This window comes from Glycine max, chromosome 1, assembly GCF_000004515.6.
Source record: "Glycine max cultivar Williams 82 chromosome 1, Glycine_max_v4.0, whole genome shotgun sequence".
In the NCBI taxonomy this organism is placed as follows: Eukaryota; Viridiplantae; Streptophyta; class Magnoliopsida; order Fabales; family Fabaceae; genus Glycine; species Glycine max.
Window position 1 is genome coordinate 37,943,364 of NC_016088.4, and position 19,502 is coordinate 37,962,865.

Consider the following 19,502-nt stretch of genomic DNA (forward strand, 5'->3'; position numbering starts at 1 on the left):
TTCGTTTCCGAAAGACGAAAATTCAAATTTTAGTTCTCAAAAGTGAAAAAGTGCGACAAATCTATATGTCTGACAACTTTCGTTTGTTACCGTTAATGAAAGAGTCTACATGACACATTCAGGGACGACTTTGTCAGTCTTCTATAATGTCAGGGACGAAAATGACTATTTACTCAAAATATAATTTAATCTTCTTCTCCCGACTCCCCTCCTTTTTTAATCGTTACAAGTATAACATTACAATAAATACTTTAAAAAAATAGGAAAAAACAAGCATAATTTAGAACAAACATAATATTGATTAATAAGCATAATCTGTCTATTGGTCTGAAATTTCTAATGTGATAGTACCTTACCCAAAATATGAGACTCAAACAAAAATGCACAACCATTAAGTTAATCCTTACAAAAAAAATAAAAGTCAACTTGGTTTTGTCACCACCTAATGTTATCACCATAAAAGTTTTAGAGCAATAGAAAAATTGTGGTTATTAATCAATATTATGCTTATTAGTATGTTTGTTCTAACTTACGTTTGTTTTCCTATTTTTTTAAGTGTTTAGTGTAATGTTATGTTTGCAACGATTAAAAAAGGGAAAATATGAATATTAAATTATATTTTGAGTAAATAGTCATTTTCGTCTTTGAATGTGTAATCCGCTGACAAATTTGTCCCTGAATGTATCACGTATACTCTTTCATTAACGATAACAAATGGAAGTTAACGGATAGATGCATTTTTCACATTTTTTCCCTTTTAGGGACTAAAATTTGAATTTTTATCTTTCCGAGATGAATTTATCAGGGCTTATACATTTAGAGATGAAAATGATTATTTGCCCTAAAAAAATTGTGGTAATAAAATTATATTGCATAGGTTAAAGAAATTATACATATCAACTAATAAAAATATATAATTTTAATCACCTCTAATTTATCCACATCCTGCCCGTCTGTCCATATCTAGAATATAAAAAGTCATAATTTAAAGCATGAAAAAATTTCTGGATCAATGCATGACTAGTTTGAAATTTGATCACAAATCAACAGCTTGAAAAGTGTGACCTTATATTGACCTTAAGGACTTATTTGTATGGTATAGTAGTACAAGACTTCTAGGAGTTAATAGGCTCCTCCTAGCTAATCACTATCAAGGCATCGAGATTTGTAATATTTATTATTAAATCAAAGAAGTTCTGCTTAAGATTTTCCCCTCCAATTCTGCATGCATTCTCCTGCCCATAATGTGGCATACAATCATGTGCTCATGTTAAGCTATTCATGCAGATTGTTGATAATTTAATTAATTTTTATTATTATATTTGAATGTCATGTTGTATAAGACATTAAATGTGAATTGGTTGTATTTGATGTTGCTCCATGTAGAGCTTCTAGGCCTTGGATCTTCTTCATCAATGGAGTCCTTTGCTTCTTGAAGTTTAATGGCAGCAGAATGGAGAAGGAAGAAAGATGATTGGAGACGCCACTTCAAAGAGAAGATGAGTCAAGCACAAGCTCACCACCATAGGAAGTCATGGATAAGAGCTTGAAGGAGGAGGAGGAGATGAGGGGAGGGAGAAGGAGAGAAGGAGCACGAAATTTTGTGCCTCCAATGAGGTCTGAACTTTGAAGTGTAATTCTCAAATGATCAAAGTTGAAAAAAATGCACACACATGTCCTTTATTTATAGCCTAAGTGTCACACAAAATTGGAGGAAAATTTGAATTTCTATTCAAATTTCACTTGAATTTGAAATTGAATTTATGGAGCCAAAATTTCACTAATTATGATTAGTGAATTTTGGTTATGGTTCAGCCCACTAATCCAAGATCAAGTCTAAGATTCTCCACTAAGTGTGCTTAGATGTCATGGGGCATGTAAAGCATGAAGGACATACAAAAAGTGTGATTATATAATGTGGCAATAGGGTGTAGCAAGCAAATGCTCACCTCCCCATCTAAAATTTAATTGGATAGGGCTTCTCCCAATTCAATTAAATTTATTTTCTAACACACACATCAAATATTCACGTAATGCATGTAAAATTACAAAACTACCCCTAATACAAAAACTAGTGCATCAATCATTATAAATTTATCCAAATTATAATAATTAGTCACAATCTACTATCATTTGGATAGTAGAAGTGAAATATGAGATATTTTTATCTTTTATTTATAGTATATTATGACTAATTATTATAATTTGGATAAATTTGTAATGATTGGTATATTGTTACAATGTTTATTATTTTGGTACATTGATAGAAGATTTATTTTGGATAATTTCTATTGTGATAAACAAATTATGGTTGTTAATCAATATTATGATTATTATTATGTTTGTTTTAAATTATGTTTGTTTCCCTATTTTTTGAAGTAATTATTATAATGTTATGCTTGCAACAATAAAAAAGTAGAAAAATTTACCCTAAAATTATATTTTACCCCTAAATGAAATGAAATTTGGGGTTTAACAAATTAGTCCAATAGAAACATATTGATATTTTTGTCTAACAAAAAAATATTGACATTTACATCCAATAAAAAATTACTGACATTTTGATACAATAGAAAATTACTAACATTTTGGTCCAATAATGGTAACTTACTCACATTTTGGTCCTATGAAAACGTACTAACATTTTGGTAAAAAAAGATTACTAACATTTTCATCCAATAAAAAAACTACTGACGTTTAGATCCAATAATGGTAACTTACTAACATTTTCGTCCAATTTATTCAGCAGTCATGTTAGCAATCAATTTTGTGACATTTTTGTCCCTCTATGCCACATAGGCTCTCTCATTAATAGTAAGTGATAGAAGTTAACAGATGGATGGATTTGTTGCACTTTTTACACTTTCAGGGACTAAAAATTGATTTTTCATCTTTCAAGAATGAATTTGTCAAAGATTTACACATTCAGTGACAAAAATGACTATTTACCCTTCTTTCAATCCTTCCTCACTGTAGCAATAGAGACCATGGGCAAATTTCAAGAAACCCAAGGTACAAAGTCCTTCACTGTCTCTGCAAAGTGAACCTTTCTTTTTTACTTTATCTACGAGAACACTCAAGGGAACTTCCTCTACAAATGATGGGTCTTTGCTTCCTGCATACCATTTTTGCTTCCTGCACCCCCAAAAGTTTTAATATCCCCAGCTTACCCTTCTCCCCTCTCCCTTCACTCACCCTCTTTTCTCCATCTTCCTCTTCCTATCTCCTCTCCTTGTGCATTACCGAATTCAAGGCCTTGCACCACTACGGCCTAGGCCTCATGTTATCGCGACTAGGGCCATCGCACCATATTCTGCCAAGGACGCAATATCGCGTCTCACCTTCCTTGTGCCTCTGTAGCCACTACAGAATCTCAAATGTGAAAGATGGCTAATAAATGTATTATGGATTGCTCAATCTAGAATTACGAAAGCATAATTCCATAATCCCAAATCTGGAAGCTACCCAACAATATTTTGAATTGAGTAATCCATAATACAAATGTTTCATAAGTATATCAAGTAATTTGAAATGCATTTCTAGATTACCCAATATACTTATGAAATGAGTTTTCCAATAAATATCAGGTTTTTACTAAAACCAATGTTAAGTTATGCCTACAACATTGATTTTTACAAAACTCGATGTCAGTATATACATACAACATCAGTTTTTAGTAAAAACCGATGTTGATTTGTACTCCCCAACACCAGTTTTTACGAAAAATCGATGTTGATTTGTACTCCCCAACATCGGTTTTTACTAAAAATCGATGTTGTGTTCTTCTAACCAACATCGGGTTTTGCTAAAAGTCGATGTTGTGTTCTACTGAACAACATCGGTTTTTTAGAAATCGATGTTGTGAGTCCAGCTTAACATTGATTTTTGTAAAAACCGATGTTGTTTGTAAACATCAACATCCGTTTTCAAATAAAACCGATGTTGTTTATTGGATTTTTTTAATTACCCAAAATTAACCTGCAAATTTAAAATCAGATCCACAAAAGATAATTTTCAGTTTGTTTTTAGGCACTTTTAGCAGAAATTCCATAAAAATTGAATATATGTGCAAACATGAAATGAATTGTAAAAAAATGTAAATTAACTAAACTAAAATTCTAAAATTACTTAAACACTAATTGTTTCATTTTTAACTTTCAAATAATAGGTTACCCACTGGATACGAAGTGTCTTCATTCTCTCTGGTTCCAATGGTCTAGCATCATTGAAATACTACATGATATAATAAAATATAAGTTAATAATATATAATACCAATTATAACAAAATGAATTACATTTGAACTAAACAATTACCGCTTCCCAATGATTCTTGAAACTTCCTAAGACTATAATTGATATCTAGTGCATGATGTAGTACCCACACTCAGTGCTTCCTTTTTGTCTATTACACTAAATACATTATGAAATTTAGATATTCAATGTTAAGTACAAATTAGTTTACACAGTAATAAAATATAATTAGTAGCATTGTTTAAATGACTTACTTTAACAACAATCCACCTAGCAACAACCTTCGATTTACTTTGTGGAGTATCATCAAATCCTTTCAAAGCATTGTTCAATACAAACATGGATGCGTATTGTACAATTAAAATATTGATGTTCCCGGCTAATGCTAATGTAAATGTATTGGAAAATATAACTGACTTGTTAATAATTTCTTTCAGGTAGTTGTTTGGCCTATTGTGCAAGGAACAAAACCAAATGACAACATTTTCCTTAGGCAAAATGACAAACATTTTCCAATGTACACTATAGTGGAGAACAATAAGTTACTATAGAGCTTAGATTATTTAAATTCATTTGTTCAGTTTAACTTACCCACTCAAGTAGGCTCCTCGGTACACATCCCTCTTTCAAGTCTGCATCCAGTTCTTAATATAACTTTCTGATTCAAATTGTGATTACCCAGATCTCTATATGGACTGTGGCTCGAGGAATCCATACACATCGGCATTTCCCGATCACATACTTGTCTCAGTCATATGCCTATTGTTGTTAAAATAAAGTAAATTATGTATGAATTTAAAACAATAAGTTAGGTAGTAAACAATAATGTAAAGTGACTTACAGAATCCACAAGTGTATAACAAAGATGCTGAGACATTGACCATTGTGTGCTATTTCAGACAGATCTTCATGCTTTATGTACAGGGGGAAGTTGTCATTAAACATCCCAAACACGGTAGCATCCCACATAACCTGCAACAGCTTTAGAAAAAGCCGTGGGATGGTCTATGTCATCAAATATAGGAGATCATCGACATCATGATCTGGCTTATCTGTGGGTTTTGTTGGTCCCACAACTCTTTGTTTATCCAACATAGTTAATTAACATAATTTAATAATAGTGAACACTTTAATTGGAAAAAAAATAATTTAATGACATTGAAATACTTGTTCTGAGTAACGCTTGACAAGATGTGTCGGCCAAGCAAGGAAGATGTTAAGTGTTTGCCCCACTAACTGAACCTCTTGAGTGGGTACTGGAATGCGAGCATCTGCATCTCGAACTTCCTCAACACCAACCTTGACTTGATCATTGTCCAAAGGGATGCTGAGAATAGTGGTGGAACCCTCATAAAGTCTTCATAGGGCAATCAGGCGGGGAGGATTTTCTTCGATGTATAATCCACATTTCTCTGAGTCACCTGTGTCTGGGTCGTTCCCTAAGGGTTCAACACAACTCTCCTTTGTGCTTACATGAGCAAATGAAGGACCAACCTCAGGCTCAGGAGGCAATGCGAGTCCCTGTGATTGCATTTGTAATTGAAACTGAGACTGCATCTAGCTGAAAGACAACATTAGTTGTCGAGCCATTTTTTCTGTGATCAACTCCTCCAGCTGGTCCCTGATTTTTTTACGTTAGCTGCTCTAGGTCTCCAGGAGCCATGGACTAAGACGTGCAAGAGGTCCTTGGAGTCGGTCCAAAGTATTGTTTGATCGTGACACCGGCTCCAGTAGCACAGACACGACTAGGGTGTTCTGGTCACCCAATGGCAGCAGTCAATACATCTTGACGACCATGGGCAACAAAGGAACCCTGTAAGGCCTGCTCCTCCAAGGAATCCTGTAACGAACACATTTATTGGTTTACTCAATCAAACAATAAATATAAATAATTGCAATCGACAATTGAAAGTGACTTACAATCTCGACAGAAATTTCCTTTGGTGCCTGAGATGTCATTTGGCCAGTTTTCTTGGTGCGGGCCATCTTCCATTTCACGTGTCGTCTAATGGGAGATGAAGGATCAATGACGGTGCAGTGCTTCTGGATTTAGCTGCTTCCTCTAGTTGTTTCTTTTTCTTCTCCTGCATCAACTTGTTTTCTAGATATTTATAACCCCCACGAGACAACACGTGAGGGGCAGTGTTATGTTTCTGAATGGTTCGTGCCTTCTTTTGCACATCCTTTAAAAATTATACATTATCTAAAGTTATTATTGCTAACAATAATACATAAATTTAAAGTTTAAAACAATGAAAATAAAAAAACTTACCTCCCACGAAGGGTCTCTACGGCTTTGACAAATTAGGTCCACTTCTCCTTGCTAATGTCATACTTTTCACATATAGTGTCATCAACACCGTCCTTGTCGGCTCCAAGTGCCCATTTTGATGTCAAATCAGACTTAAACTGTCTTCACCGCTCGTCCATGGTCTGAAGTATTTTCTTTTTCGTCCTCAAATCAGATGCTTCAGGGATATCAAATTCAGCATGATAAACGAAAATTACATTTTATTGTTAGTAAATTACAATTTGATTGTTAATCAACAACATGCAACATTTAACTAAAATATCTGAATATCCTCCCATATCAAATCCTTATGGACAGTAGGGACTTGTTTCCAATTCTCAAATTTGACATCCACCTTATCACGAGTGACAATCCCCAAATATGTTCTTAACTTCTTTCTATGGGACCGTCAACTTTCCCAGTTCCAGGATCCACATGGACCAGGGGTCTCTTTGCCCCAACTGGTCTAGTAGCCAATGATCTCAACCATGTCACTTTTCTTGTTCGCTTCAAGGTAGAAGCAGAATATGATGCTGAATTAATAGGAGGAGGAGGTCAGCTGGGTGGTGTAACCATTTGACTGTTAAGAAAAAAAAAACATTAATTTTAAAGATGATCACAAAACTATATTATGTTATGTAATTGAATGGACTGAAATGAAGTACATATAAAAATAAATTACATTAGACGATGTTAATTAATTCTCCTTCATCATGATCATTACGATTGGCATGAACATTGTCACTTCTTCTTCTCCGACGACGTTAGGCAAGATTTGTGTGGGCAAAGGACTGACATAATTATCAATGAGTGAATCATCATCTTCAACATTAACACCAATTGTTTTCCCTGTAGAACCACTGACCACCTTTCATCACAAGGGTCTTGAACATAAAACACATGTTTAGCTTGTCCTACCATGATGAAAGGGTCATTCTGGTAAACGAGATTCTTAAGATCTACCAAAGTAAATCCTAAATCATCGGTCCACACACCGATATTGTTGTCAATCCACTTACATTTGAAAACACAAATTGTGAATTTGACATAATTAAGCTCTCATATTTCTTCAATGAAACCAAAGTAAGGGATGGAAGCTACACGGGGATTGTCATCGTGTACACTCATAAAGTGTTGAGATTCATCCCTTAGAGTAACCTCACTGTTTTGCATTGTACTTTTCTCGTCTTGTGCTTTTGTATAGAAATAATACTTGTTTATATCGTATCCTTGCCAAGTTATAACATTTCTTTTTGGGCCATCTGGTAGCTTTCTTAATGTTTCAGAAGCATTATCGTCACCAAAGATTGTATCTTTAAACCAATTTAAGAAAGTCTTGTTATGCTCTTTCAACACCCTTTTCGACATTTTTGGACTACTTTCCTTCACTAAACCTTCATGGCGAACTATGTAAGGAAAAACTTCATTACTGTTATTCAATACATACTAATGAGCTTGTTGCAAATCTTCTAGACTTGGAGTGATAACATACAGTCCTCTTGAACCCTTACCTCTGACTCTTTCATCATGTCGAGACTCGAGAAGCCCAATAGGTTTTTCCTTTTCAATGTACTCTGAACAAAACTCAATAGCTTCTTTTGCAATGTACCTTTCCACAATAAAGGCTTCAAGACGGTGTAGATTCTTTGTATACCCTTTTAAAATCTTCATGTATTGCTCAACCGGGTACATCCACCACAAATAACAGGACCACAACATTTGATTTCTCTCAGTAGATGAACAATCATGTGAACCATGATGTCGAAGAACACAGAAGGAAAATACATCTCCAACTAACACAATATAATGATAGCCTTGTTTTCCAACTCATCTAACTTCACAGGATCAAGGACATTGTTATATATGGCATTGAAGAAAAAGCACAACCGAGTTATGGCATGCCTGACTTTGTTAGGCAAAATGTCTTGTATGGCCACAACTAACAATTGTTGCATTAAGACGTGACAATCGTGAGACTTTAAGCCTACTAAGTTTAGATCTTTCAACTGCAAAAGGCTCTTAATATTTGAAGAGTATCCTTGTGGGACTTTGACATGGTGCAAACACTGACAAAAAATCATCTTCTCCTTTTTGGACAAAGTATGAAAAGCAGGAGGTGAGTATATTTTGTTATCATTAGACCTTGGATCTAACTGAGCTCGTATACCCATCTCAGCTAGATCTTGACGAGTATTCAAACCATCTTTTGTCTTGCCTTGAATGTTAAGGATTGTCCCAATGACGCTATCATAGACAATTTTCTCTACATGCATAACATCAATACAATGTCTAACATCTAGATTGGACCAATAAGGAAGATCAAACAAAATAGACCTTTTCTTCCATATGCAACTCTTACTTTTATCCTTCTTTTGCGTCTTTCCAAAAATAGTATTCTAGTGTTCAACCCACTAAAAAACCTACTGACCAATTAATGGTATCGACACACTTTCATGCTCTTGACTTCCATTAAAAGCTTTTTTCAATTGCCGGTAAGGGTGATAAGGTGTTAGAAAACATCAATGCCTAGTCTATACTGTTTTTCTACCATGTTTCAGTTGTACGTAGCTTGTGCCTTCTTCACAGAAGGGACATGGACGATGACCCTTAACACTATACCTGCTCAAATTCCCATATGCTGGAAAGTCATTATTGGTATTGAAAAGCATTGCACGCAAAACAAAAGTCTCATCTCGAAACCCATGAAACACTGAATCCCCCTCATCCCATAACTTTCTCAAGTCTTCAATCAAGGCACTGAGATAAACATCGATGTCATTTCCTGGCTGTCTTGGGCCCAATATCATCATAAACAACATCATGTATTTTCACTTCATGTACAACCAAGGAGACAAGTTGTAAATTACTAACAAATCTAGCCAAGAATTGTGTTGAGTGCTTAAACTGCCATATGGATTCATTCCATCAGTGGCAAGTCCAAGCCTAAGATTTTTTGTCTTTTTTGAAATCCAGATACAAATAATCAATCTTCTTCCACTAGGAGGAATCAGCCGGATTACAACACATTCCATCGTAGTTTCTCCCATTTGCATGCCATGTAAGGTCTTTTGTGTCATCTCCATTAGCAAACAGGTTCTTAAACATTGGAATGATTGGAAGATACCTCAACACCTTTGCTTGGGGTCCTTTCTTTGAGTTTTCGTCATTACTACACTCGTCATCATCCTTCACTTTGTACTGTGATACCCCACACCTAGGGCATTTGTGCATTTCTTTAAACTCATGTATGTACAGTATGCAATCATTAGGATAAGCATGAATCTTCTGATACTTCATACCCATCGGACACAATATCTTCTTCGCTTGATAGTAACTTTTTGGCAACGTGTTTTCCTCTGGAAGCATATCATGCACTAGTTGAAGCAGTAAGCTGAAGCTTTTGTTACTCCACCCATATCTAGTCTTGGCATTAACTAGACTTAACACCACTAACAACAATGTCAACGAATTGTTGCACCCCAGATACAAAGGCTTCTTTGAATCAATTTGCAATGTATCATACATAAAGGCATGTGCTTGCTGAAAAGACTCTTGTTCATGATCACGAATCATATCCTCTAAGCGATCTCTTATTTCTACATCAAATGGTTCAGATTGGGACCCCCTCTGCATGTCTGTCAATTTACCATGCCATATCCATGTTGTATAATTCTTCTTAATCCCATCACATACCAGATGTTCCCATATGTCGTCAAGTATTTATCGTCTCTCGTTCAAACAATTTATACAAGGACAAAAAAAATTTCGCCCCTATTCGGTCGACTTCTTTCAGAAGCAAATTGCAAGAATTGTTCCATGCCTTCCTCACACGCAAGGCTCATGTGACTTTCGTTCATCCAACTTCGATCCATGTAAATAATAGCTCTGTGATACTCACAAAGTTATTCGATGCATGAAAATCTCACTTTTTCATTAAAGGTGTGGTCCTATCCCATTTGGGAAGACATTTTTTTATGGTAGATTCATACGTCAAGGTTAAGTTTCTTTTGTTAAATTTGACAAAATTTTGGCAGCATTTCACATTGATCTCCAAGTACACAACATGAAAGCGGTGTGATTAATTTCCTGACAGTCAAATATGCACTCAAAGAACAACTAGAAATGCATTGCCCCGAAAGTTCATCAAATTTAAGAAGATAACCTTAACCTTTATGCATGAATCTACCATAAAAATATGACACTTTCCAAACTGTCCAAATGGACAATTCAACATTCAATACAACGATTAATACAAACCGTCCGCAAGAATCATTGTATTGAATCTCAAACGGGAATCTAAGGTTCACTAATGATGAACATAACTTGTATATAAAGCACTGGTCATTAATCACAGACAATAACGTAGAAAAGCATTGGTAACAAAAATAAGCATCAAAAGTTTATGAAAATATTTCGTACCTGTGATGATGATTAGTATGATGTCCAACAACAAATGTCATGATCATGATGCAAACAAGAAGACAAATAGTGCCTACAAATTAAATATTTGAATGCTAAGTGAGATATATGAGAACCTTGGATATATCAAGTAAGACTTTACATGAAATGAACAATGACCCTTGACTTTTGAAAAAACATGTGTTCACTGTCAGGGTGCTTCAAGGGAGTCAGAGGGTAATGAAACTAAGTGGATCTCAGGTATTTGGACATGTATGTTTCTCAAATCTCAACAACTAAATGTTCACATACAAGTGAAGTTCAGCAAGCAAACCCAAATTAAAGAACTAATGATACAGAGAAAATAAATGGAACTCCATAGAAAGAACAAGAAGAAGCTAATTAATTCAATAAAACACTCTGCAAGATGGGTATTGATCCAAAAACTCACAAGCCAAGGACAGACTTGAATCACTTCATGAGTCTTTCTTAGTTTCTTGGCATGTAAAACTTGAGTAGTGCCATTAACACTGCTTGGGGCAATAACCTTAGTTATTGGATTTTCAAAAAACATATAGTATCAATTAATTGTAATGAAAGCATCAAAACTAACCCCCCTTCTCATAAAACCAACAAAGGAATGCAGTTAATAAACCAAAAAGTCAACATGACAATACTCACTGTCCAACAGGGTAGGAGAAACAATAAAACTTAAAAATATCAATCTTTGAATATTCATTTTGCACCATTTCCAGAGAAAATCACATCACCCCATCAAAAAGGTAACCTTATTCATGCCATTCCAAGAACAAAATTCTCACTAGAGCAAGCAGAGCTTACATATTCAAGTTAACATAAGCACCACCAAATAAAATAAATAACCAATTCTTACTTATATGAAATCACCCCACTATCTTATATTCTTATTATCATAAGTCCACCAAAGAAAAGAAATAACCAACTCTTACTTGCAATGGAATTGATCCTCTTGTACTTTCAAGTTAACATGAGCTCCACCAAAGAAAAGAGGGTTGCTCAGACCAATTCATAAAAAAATGCTTAGTAAATAGAACGCATGACAATTATTAACACTTTTCAAATTCAAATAACAAAATGATCCAATTACAAGTAGAAAGCATATTTTCTTGAAGAATGCCTAAAGCGGCAAAGTAATCACACTCAAAACACATCTTAAGTCAGCCAAATGGTTGAGAAACATTCAAGTACACGTTTACGTGCAATGAAAATTAGAAATTCCGTAGACACTCAGAAGAAGTTACCTTGTCAAGCTATCAAGTAATTCTAGGCAAACGCAAATAATCTCCTGAAAATGATTGCTACAACAAACAACAACAAAAACAACACTTGAATTTAATAATCAGAGTACCTATTACTAACCAAATAGTGAAAAATAGGATTGAGAAATGTGGCAGAATTGGATTGATTGAGAAGTAATCCCAGTGAAACCTAGGTGAACAACATTCCCAACAACCTAGCCACACAAAAAATTGAAATTGTATCTTTGAGTGAGTAATGAAGAGGATTCAAACTTTTTGAGACCAAGGGATGCTCAGAAGAGTTTTCAAAAGTCCAAGATGCTCGCAATCAGAAAAGAAGCAACCACGTACCTCAACGGATGCTCACAAGATTTTTCAGAAGTCCAAGTAATGCTCAAAATGAGAAAAGAAACAACCATGTACCTTAATCGCCGATGTCAGACTCCAAAGGATGCTCGAACTCGCGGTGGTGATGAAGCCCAACTCTTTGAGCAGTTGCAGGTTCAGCGGCATCAATGGTGACACGTAACGACTAATGGTGAGGAGGAGACGGCGGTGAAAGGTTGCAAACTGCAGTGTTGTAAATGGCGACAAGGAAGGTCTTGTTGGTGAGGGAGAAAGGATTTGCAAGACTAAGTGCACGGGGGGAAAAAGGGTTTGGAGTTTTAATTTATGGATAACATAACATCGGTTTTTTTTTTAAAATAATCGATGTTAACATTAGTAGTTAACATCGATTTTTTAAAAACCGATGTTAACATTACATTGTTAACATCAGTTTTTGAATAACCGATGTTAACATTCTAAACTTAACATAATTTTTTTTGAAACTGATGTTAATAAACTCAAGTTATTTACGAAAATGTCACCGCGCTTTTGTGAACATTAGTTTTTCACACCGTGCTTTTGTTAACATTGGTTTTGTGAAAAATCGATGTTAAATTTATAAATTATAGTAGTGGCTGTTGATGTAAGAGACAAGGTGGAGGAGGGGGTGGGGGGGCAAAGTGTAGCAAAAGAAGAAAGAGGAAGGAGGACAATTTTTGGGTGAGGTGATGTTGTTGATGTAGACAAAGAGGCAAGGGACAAGAGGGTGTGCGACAGAGTCAAGGTGGCAGCCCAGGTAGAGGTAGCAACGTCGAGGGCAACATCGCCAAAGGAAGAAGGGAAAGGGAGGAGGGCAATTTAAGAGTCTACCATGAGACCTCAAAGGGGACAAATGGCACAAAATAAGAAAAGTGAAATGAGGTGTTTTAACAATTCTGGGTGCATTTAACCTTCCTTTGGGTAGTAGAAAGCAAAAATGGAAGGTGCAGAAGCAACAGCCCGCCCAGATGATGCCATCGTAGTTGCACCCAAAGTCACCAAATCAATCAATATTTAGATCAAAAGCTTGTTTGAGGGTCCATAATTCTAAATATATAAGAAAATAAAGCCGATTTTTTTAAAGTCACTTTGCTATTTTATGGTATGCTTGATTATAAACAAAGAAAACAATGAAAAAATAGATAACAATACATTTTTTTCTGTTTGATTGAAAGTAAAAGAAAAAGGAAGAGAAAAGTTTATATCTAGAAACAAAATTTTCTTTCCTTTCAATTATTTCTCTCCTCCCTTACTGAAGGTGGAAAGCCAGTGTGCAAGTAACTGCACCAACAGCCCAACTGAAGAGTAAATAGACAACGCCGAAGTCATAAAACCAAGTGGAAATATTCAGTTGTTTTTCATCTTCTGAGCTGAGTGCTTTCACCCCGAGTAAGAATAAATACCAATCAACAATAACAACAATCAAGTATTTTCCCACTGATTAGAGTCGGTTTCATGGTTCAACCAATCTTATAATATTCTATTCCAAATCATGTTCATTGATAAACTATCTATTTGTAGATCTTTCTCAATGGTTTCACCTCTTACGTTATCCTCAGCCATTAGTGATATAGATTTTTTTTTGAAAGGATTAGTGATAAAGTTATACACCATGTAATAATATATAAGCGCTTCTTCATGTCTTCTTCACATGCCCAAAGAATAAATACCAATGAATTAAAGAATTTAAAACATTTTCCAATTACTAAACCATGTCATTTCTTCATTTCCTGTGCATTAGTTTTTCCATGGTATGTAATCAAGTGGAAAATGAAGAATAAAAATAAGAAATATTAAATGAAAATGTAATCCTTATTATTTTTAACATATTGAATGTTTTTTCTATTTGTTTTTATTTTTATTCCTTAGCCAATACGTATAAGGAACTAATTAGCAAAATTCCCTTTTTATTTTTCTTTCCTGTGTAAAACATCCTCTTCGTATATTCGAGCCAAAACAGAATAAAGAAAAAAGACCTGTATAATCTTGAAGCAATGCTGGAATAAATAGCATAGCTACTTCTAATACTACTTTAGAGTCCATACAAGATTACAATGTAATTCAAAATGATATCTAATAGAAGACAAGTAACTGCTAAAGCAAAGGTTACTTTTCAATACTTCCAAATACAATGTTAATACAATTTGATTTTAAAATTCATAGCACTTTCAGCTTGAGAATAATTAAAAACAAAAGCCTCTGTAGATAACAAATGGGCTAAAGTGCTTCCTACTTCATAAAACTTTAAATAGCACAGCCATTGCACATTTATATACAAGAATGTCCCATAAATTTATAATGAACATTTAAAAAGAAAGTGTCAACAACTGCTAAAGCAAAGGTTACTTTTCAATACTTCCAAATACAATGTTAATACAATTTGATTTAAAAATTCATAGCACTTTCAGCTGGAGAATAATTAAAAACAAAAGCCTCTGTAGATAACAAATGGGCTAAAGTGCTTCTTCATAAAACTTTAAATAGCACAGCCATTGCACATTTATATACATGAATGTCTCATAAATTTATAATGAACATTTAAAAAGAAAGTGTCAACAAAGTTAAACTAGAAGCAACAACAATAATTTGATCCACAATAATATTCTTATCATTAATCTTTCGTTTCCATCTCACCAAATGGAATATTCAAAAACTTCATGACAAGAGAGCTGAATGACCACTAGTTGTTACAGACACAAAATTCTTAGATTTTAGAAAGAGAGCTGAATGACGGTGTAAAGAGAAAACACAATTTTGTAAAGGTTCACTGAATCTGAGAGATTTAGGTGAGAATTCTCCTGCCAAGCATTTTCCGTTTAACAAAGGATTTCCCTTTCACAACTGAACCACTTTTTAGTTCTCAAACTGCACTATGAATGCCTGGATCCTCCACCCTCTCTAGTCTCCCCTACTATTCAAGCTAATTCCCTGCTCTTAACAACTTCAACTGCCTAACCAGCCTAACAACTTTAACTTCCCAATCAACTGTAACTATTCTAACTGTTTTACTTTTGCCTCACTTCCCTGTTCTTCATAGTACATCACTTTCTTTTCATTCTTCTAGGTTCCATGACTAGTGTACTCAGATGTACAGTACTAAAGCTATAATGGTTTAAGAACTGGGTTTTATGCATCCCAAAGAATCTTTTCGTTGACCTTTACCTCTTATAGCCTAGAGGCTCAAGACAAATAGATTGGAAAAAGAATGAAAATCACCAAAGTGGAAAAATAAAGTATAGTAGCTATGTTTTTAAAAGTAACTTCAAAGGAACATAGGGCCCATAACTCATTTGAATAAAACTGGCTGCCATCAGAAACTCAAAGTCATAGCCATAAAATGGTGTTTTGCAGGAAACCCACAATAATGCTATAGCACCATGGCTGCTATTTAACAACAATGAATATGAAATTCATATAGTCCAACTAATCTACTTGAGTAGTATATTTATCTATTCCTGATTTTTATTATGAAGTGCATTAGTCAAAACAAACATATGTCTAAGTTTAAAGATTATTTCAGAGGGCAGGAGCTAATGCTGGCGGTGTGTGTTCTAAATTCTAATTACATCAAAGGAGCTACAGTGAACAACACCAAATCTAATTATGAGGAGCTCAAAGCTATTGGCAATTGGCACAGGATTGAGGAAACCATTTCTAAAAGCATTCTCAGTGTAAGACATTGATTTCAGCAAACATGAATCAATCTTCAGCAGTAAACTAATCCCAAACCAAAAATTAAATGAGAATGCAAAGCAAAAGAATTTAATTTTGCAGAATTAAAATGAAAAACAAATATAGATGAAACCCATTGGGGTAAGAGTCACACAGTTACACTGGGGATGAATGTTAAAGGTGACACCGGACTTGAGAACTTTAGGAGCAAGAGAAACCAAGTTGAGAAGCGAAAGCTTTTTTCAGTCTTCTACTTACAAAGATGCATCATTAGATCTCATAGCTCCAAGGACAACCTAGGAATTGTTTTGGTTGTGTTAAAATTTGATAGTTGCATTGATACAAGTACCTTATCAACAGATCTAAAATTGATTGAATATATGAACTAAGTTCGACATAATAACAATGTGTTCAAGGTCATCAAGCCAGTCTTCAGATCCCTATCAAATAAATTTAAAATTATGCGCATGCTACATAACTACAATTATGTGCAATCATCAGGTCCATGATAAGAAGAAGAGACTCTGAAAAACACATGATTGGAGAGACAACAACATTTCAATTCCATCACAGTCAGAATTTGAAGCATCAAGAGAAAGAAAAGAACAAACTAAGATTTGAAACATAAAATTGGTTCAGTTTAAAAGCTGAAAAGTTAAAGAACCAAATTGAATGACATTTTATCTATCAAGTACTTAAATAATAGATTTTACATTACAGCCACTAAAGTAAATAAAACCCTACATACCAGAATGCCAATGAGCTTGCCATTCAAGGAGATAGCATTGTTAAGAATTGTGAATTGACAGTTATAAAAAATGATACAATAAAAAAACATACACTTGAAAGGAAATATGGAAGTGTCCTATAGAAAATAGTTTCAGCTTTCCTCCCTTGGTTTATTAACTTCATTATTATTGATGTTGGTCTCAGAATTGACTTGCATCTCAAGTAATTTCTGTTCTTCCTCCTCATTTTCCTGTGCACTCACCTGTTTTGCAGCCTTCGGCTTGCTAGTTGATTGCTGATACATGATCCCACCTAGCATACAAATCAGAAGACCCACTGTACCCACCCATGTTGAATGCTTGTCCCATATTACCAAATTGATCACAACAGTCAACAGTTTGTTCACTATACCAAGGACAGTAAATCCTGTTGCAGAAATTGCCCTGCGGCAAGAAAATCCGAAGAAAGAAATTGACAGACCAAACAGACATGACAATCCCACGGGCAAAATGACTTGGAATGAGTGCCAATCAGACTCATCTTGGATCTCATGCTTAATCTTCTTCAGCTCACCCATAATCAGCAGCTCCAACGGAAAAAGCATAAGAGCCTCAAGATTATTGTACAACACAAGACCCCATGTGTTCAAACCAATCGTCATAACCACATGCTTTATGTAAACAAAATCTATAGTCATGCTAACCAAGTAGGCCAAAGCCCAGGTGTACGCCATGAAAGTAAACTGATAATCCGTGACCACATAAAGCACGCTGCCGGCAAAGATGGTGCCCAGGGAGGCCCAAGTCTTCCCCGATGGCCACGGCTGGTGCAAGAACAGTGTCTCCCCAACCGCAACAAACAAGGGAACAACTGAGCGGAACACGATAAATGTGTCAACATTGGCATGGAGGAGCAACTCACTATTGGTGAAAAGCGACAGGTAAAATATTATCGCCGCGGGCAAGAACTGCCACATGGTCATAAGGTCAAGGGGGTCATGCTCAAGGAGCTTAAGCCTGCCGAAAAGGAGGACCCCGGCGGCACTGGTGAAGTACTGCAAGGCGGTTAGGGCACCAGGGTATGGGAATTTCATGACAGCCCATTTGTTGATTATGGAAAGCAAAGATGCAGATAAACAGTACCCAGCAGCCACACCATACACTGAAATTTGATGCACCAATGAAGTGTACCAATTTCCCTCACTATCACTCACATTCACACTCACATCCTCTTTCACATCCACACCCTTTTGAACAGTGAGGTTATTACTAGGGTTTTCCACGTCAGTTTCTTTAGACATCTGAACAAACCCCAAAATGACGCGTTATTGACATCAACACAGAAATTTTATAAGTCAAAAATGCAGATCTGTTTTAAATGCCGTGTGACGCATAGTATTTTGAGGCAGGAATGTGAACATTGAGTGAAATCAAAAGGCACGATGTAATGTATTGTTGTGAAGCAATGAGCAAAGTGAGAGAGAGAAAGGGACTTACCAGAATCGAATGAAAGAGAGGTTCGTCGTTGTCGTGTCGCAGACCACAGAACCCCTTCTTTAGTTCTGTTTTCCTCTGAATATTTTCTTCGCTTGATTCATCCTTTGGTTTTGTTCACTTGCCGTGCCATCCCAGTGCTAATTAAATTATTCACAGTAAAACCTTGTTTAAGTTAGTAAAAAGTAATTTACATATTTATCGATTCAGGACATATTGTAGATATACATCATCTTCAAAATTAATGTTAACTATAAGATTGTATTAAAACGTGTACTTTTTATTTAAAATATAGTATAATTAAGACTTAATATTTGTTTTGTTTGTCTAATTTATTTTTAAAATTCAATTTAATTTTCTTATTTTTTTAAAAAAAATTAATTAGATTCTTCAGTTTTTAAAAAGGAATCAATTAGATTATTATTTTTGGACGTTTCAATTAGTTCCTTTATTTTTTAAAAATAAGTTAATTTGATCCTATTTTCTTTTATATGTTAAAAATATTAAAAATAAGATAAATTTGATTTTAAATAGAGTCTTTATTCTCGAAAAACTGATGTAACTGTTTTAAGAGCTTTTAACTGTTTTCATTTTCTATTTTTAGGCAACCAAACAAGGTCAAGCACCATCGGTAATTGTTGCTTCCTTCGTTTCTAATTATAAGACTTTTTTAATTAATTTATATTTTTTAAGAAAAATAATTAATTTAGTTAATCATATTAAATTTATTAATTAATTGTACTATTATTTTAAAATTATCATTTTCTTATCTTTTTATTTATTTAATTATTTTTTATTAATGTTTAGAAAGAAAATAATTAACTAAAAATATATAAGAATAAAATAATTAATGTATTTAAAAATTAAGAAACATTTTATAAAAAAGAACAAATAAATTTCTAAAAAAATCTTGGAAGAGAAAGTAGTATGTATGGTTTAAAATATTGAGGTAGTATTCTGCATGGAATTCCACTACTTTTTATTCGATACACAATTGGACTCTTCATAATTTTTTAAATAAATAT

At 34.5% G+C, this 19,502-nt stretch overlaps 1 protein-coding gene across 2 annotated transcripts; it reads right to left on the reverse strand.

The window, feature by feature from the left end:
* Window positions 1-16,910: 16,910 nt before the first annotated feature.
* Window positions 16,911-18,626, reverse strand: LOC100799112 (GDP-mannose transporter GONST3). Of its 2 annotated transcripts, none has more exons than XM_003516279.5 (2): window positions 18,481-18,626; window positions 16,911-18,284 (listed from the first exon to the last, which is right to left on the reverse strand). In XM_003516279.5, exon 2 carries the CDS (start codon window positions 18,282-18,284, stop codon window positions 17,136-17,138), a length of 1,149 nt encoding a protein of 382 aa, XP_003516327.1. In that variant the 5' UTR covers window positions 18,481-18,626; the 3' UTR covers window positions 16,911-17,135. The 2 variants fall into 2 exon arrangements, with proteins under 2 accessions (XP_003516327.1, XP_006573333.1); XM_006573270.4 differs by having other exon boundaries at window positions 16,911-18,308.
* Window positions 18,627-19,502: the final 876 nt, after the last annotated feature.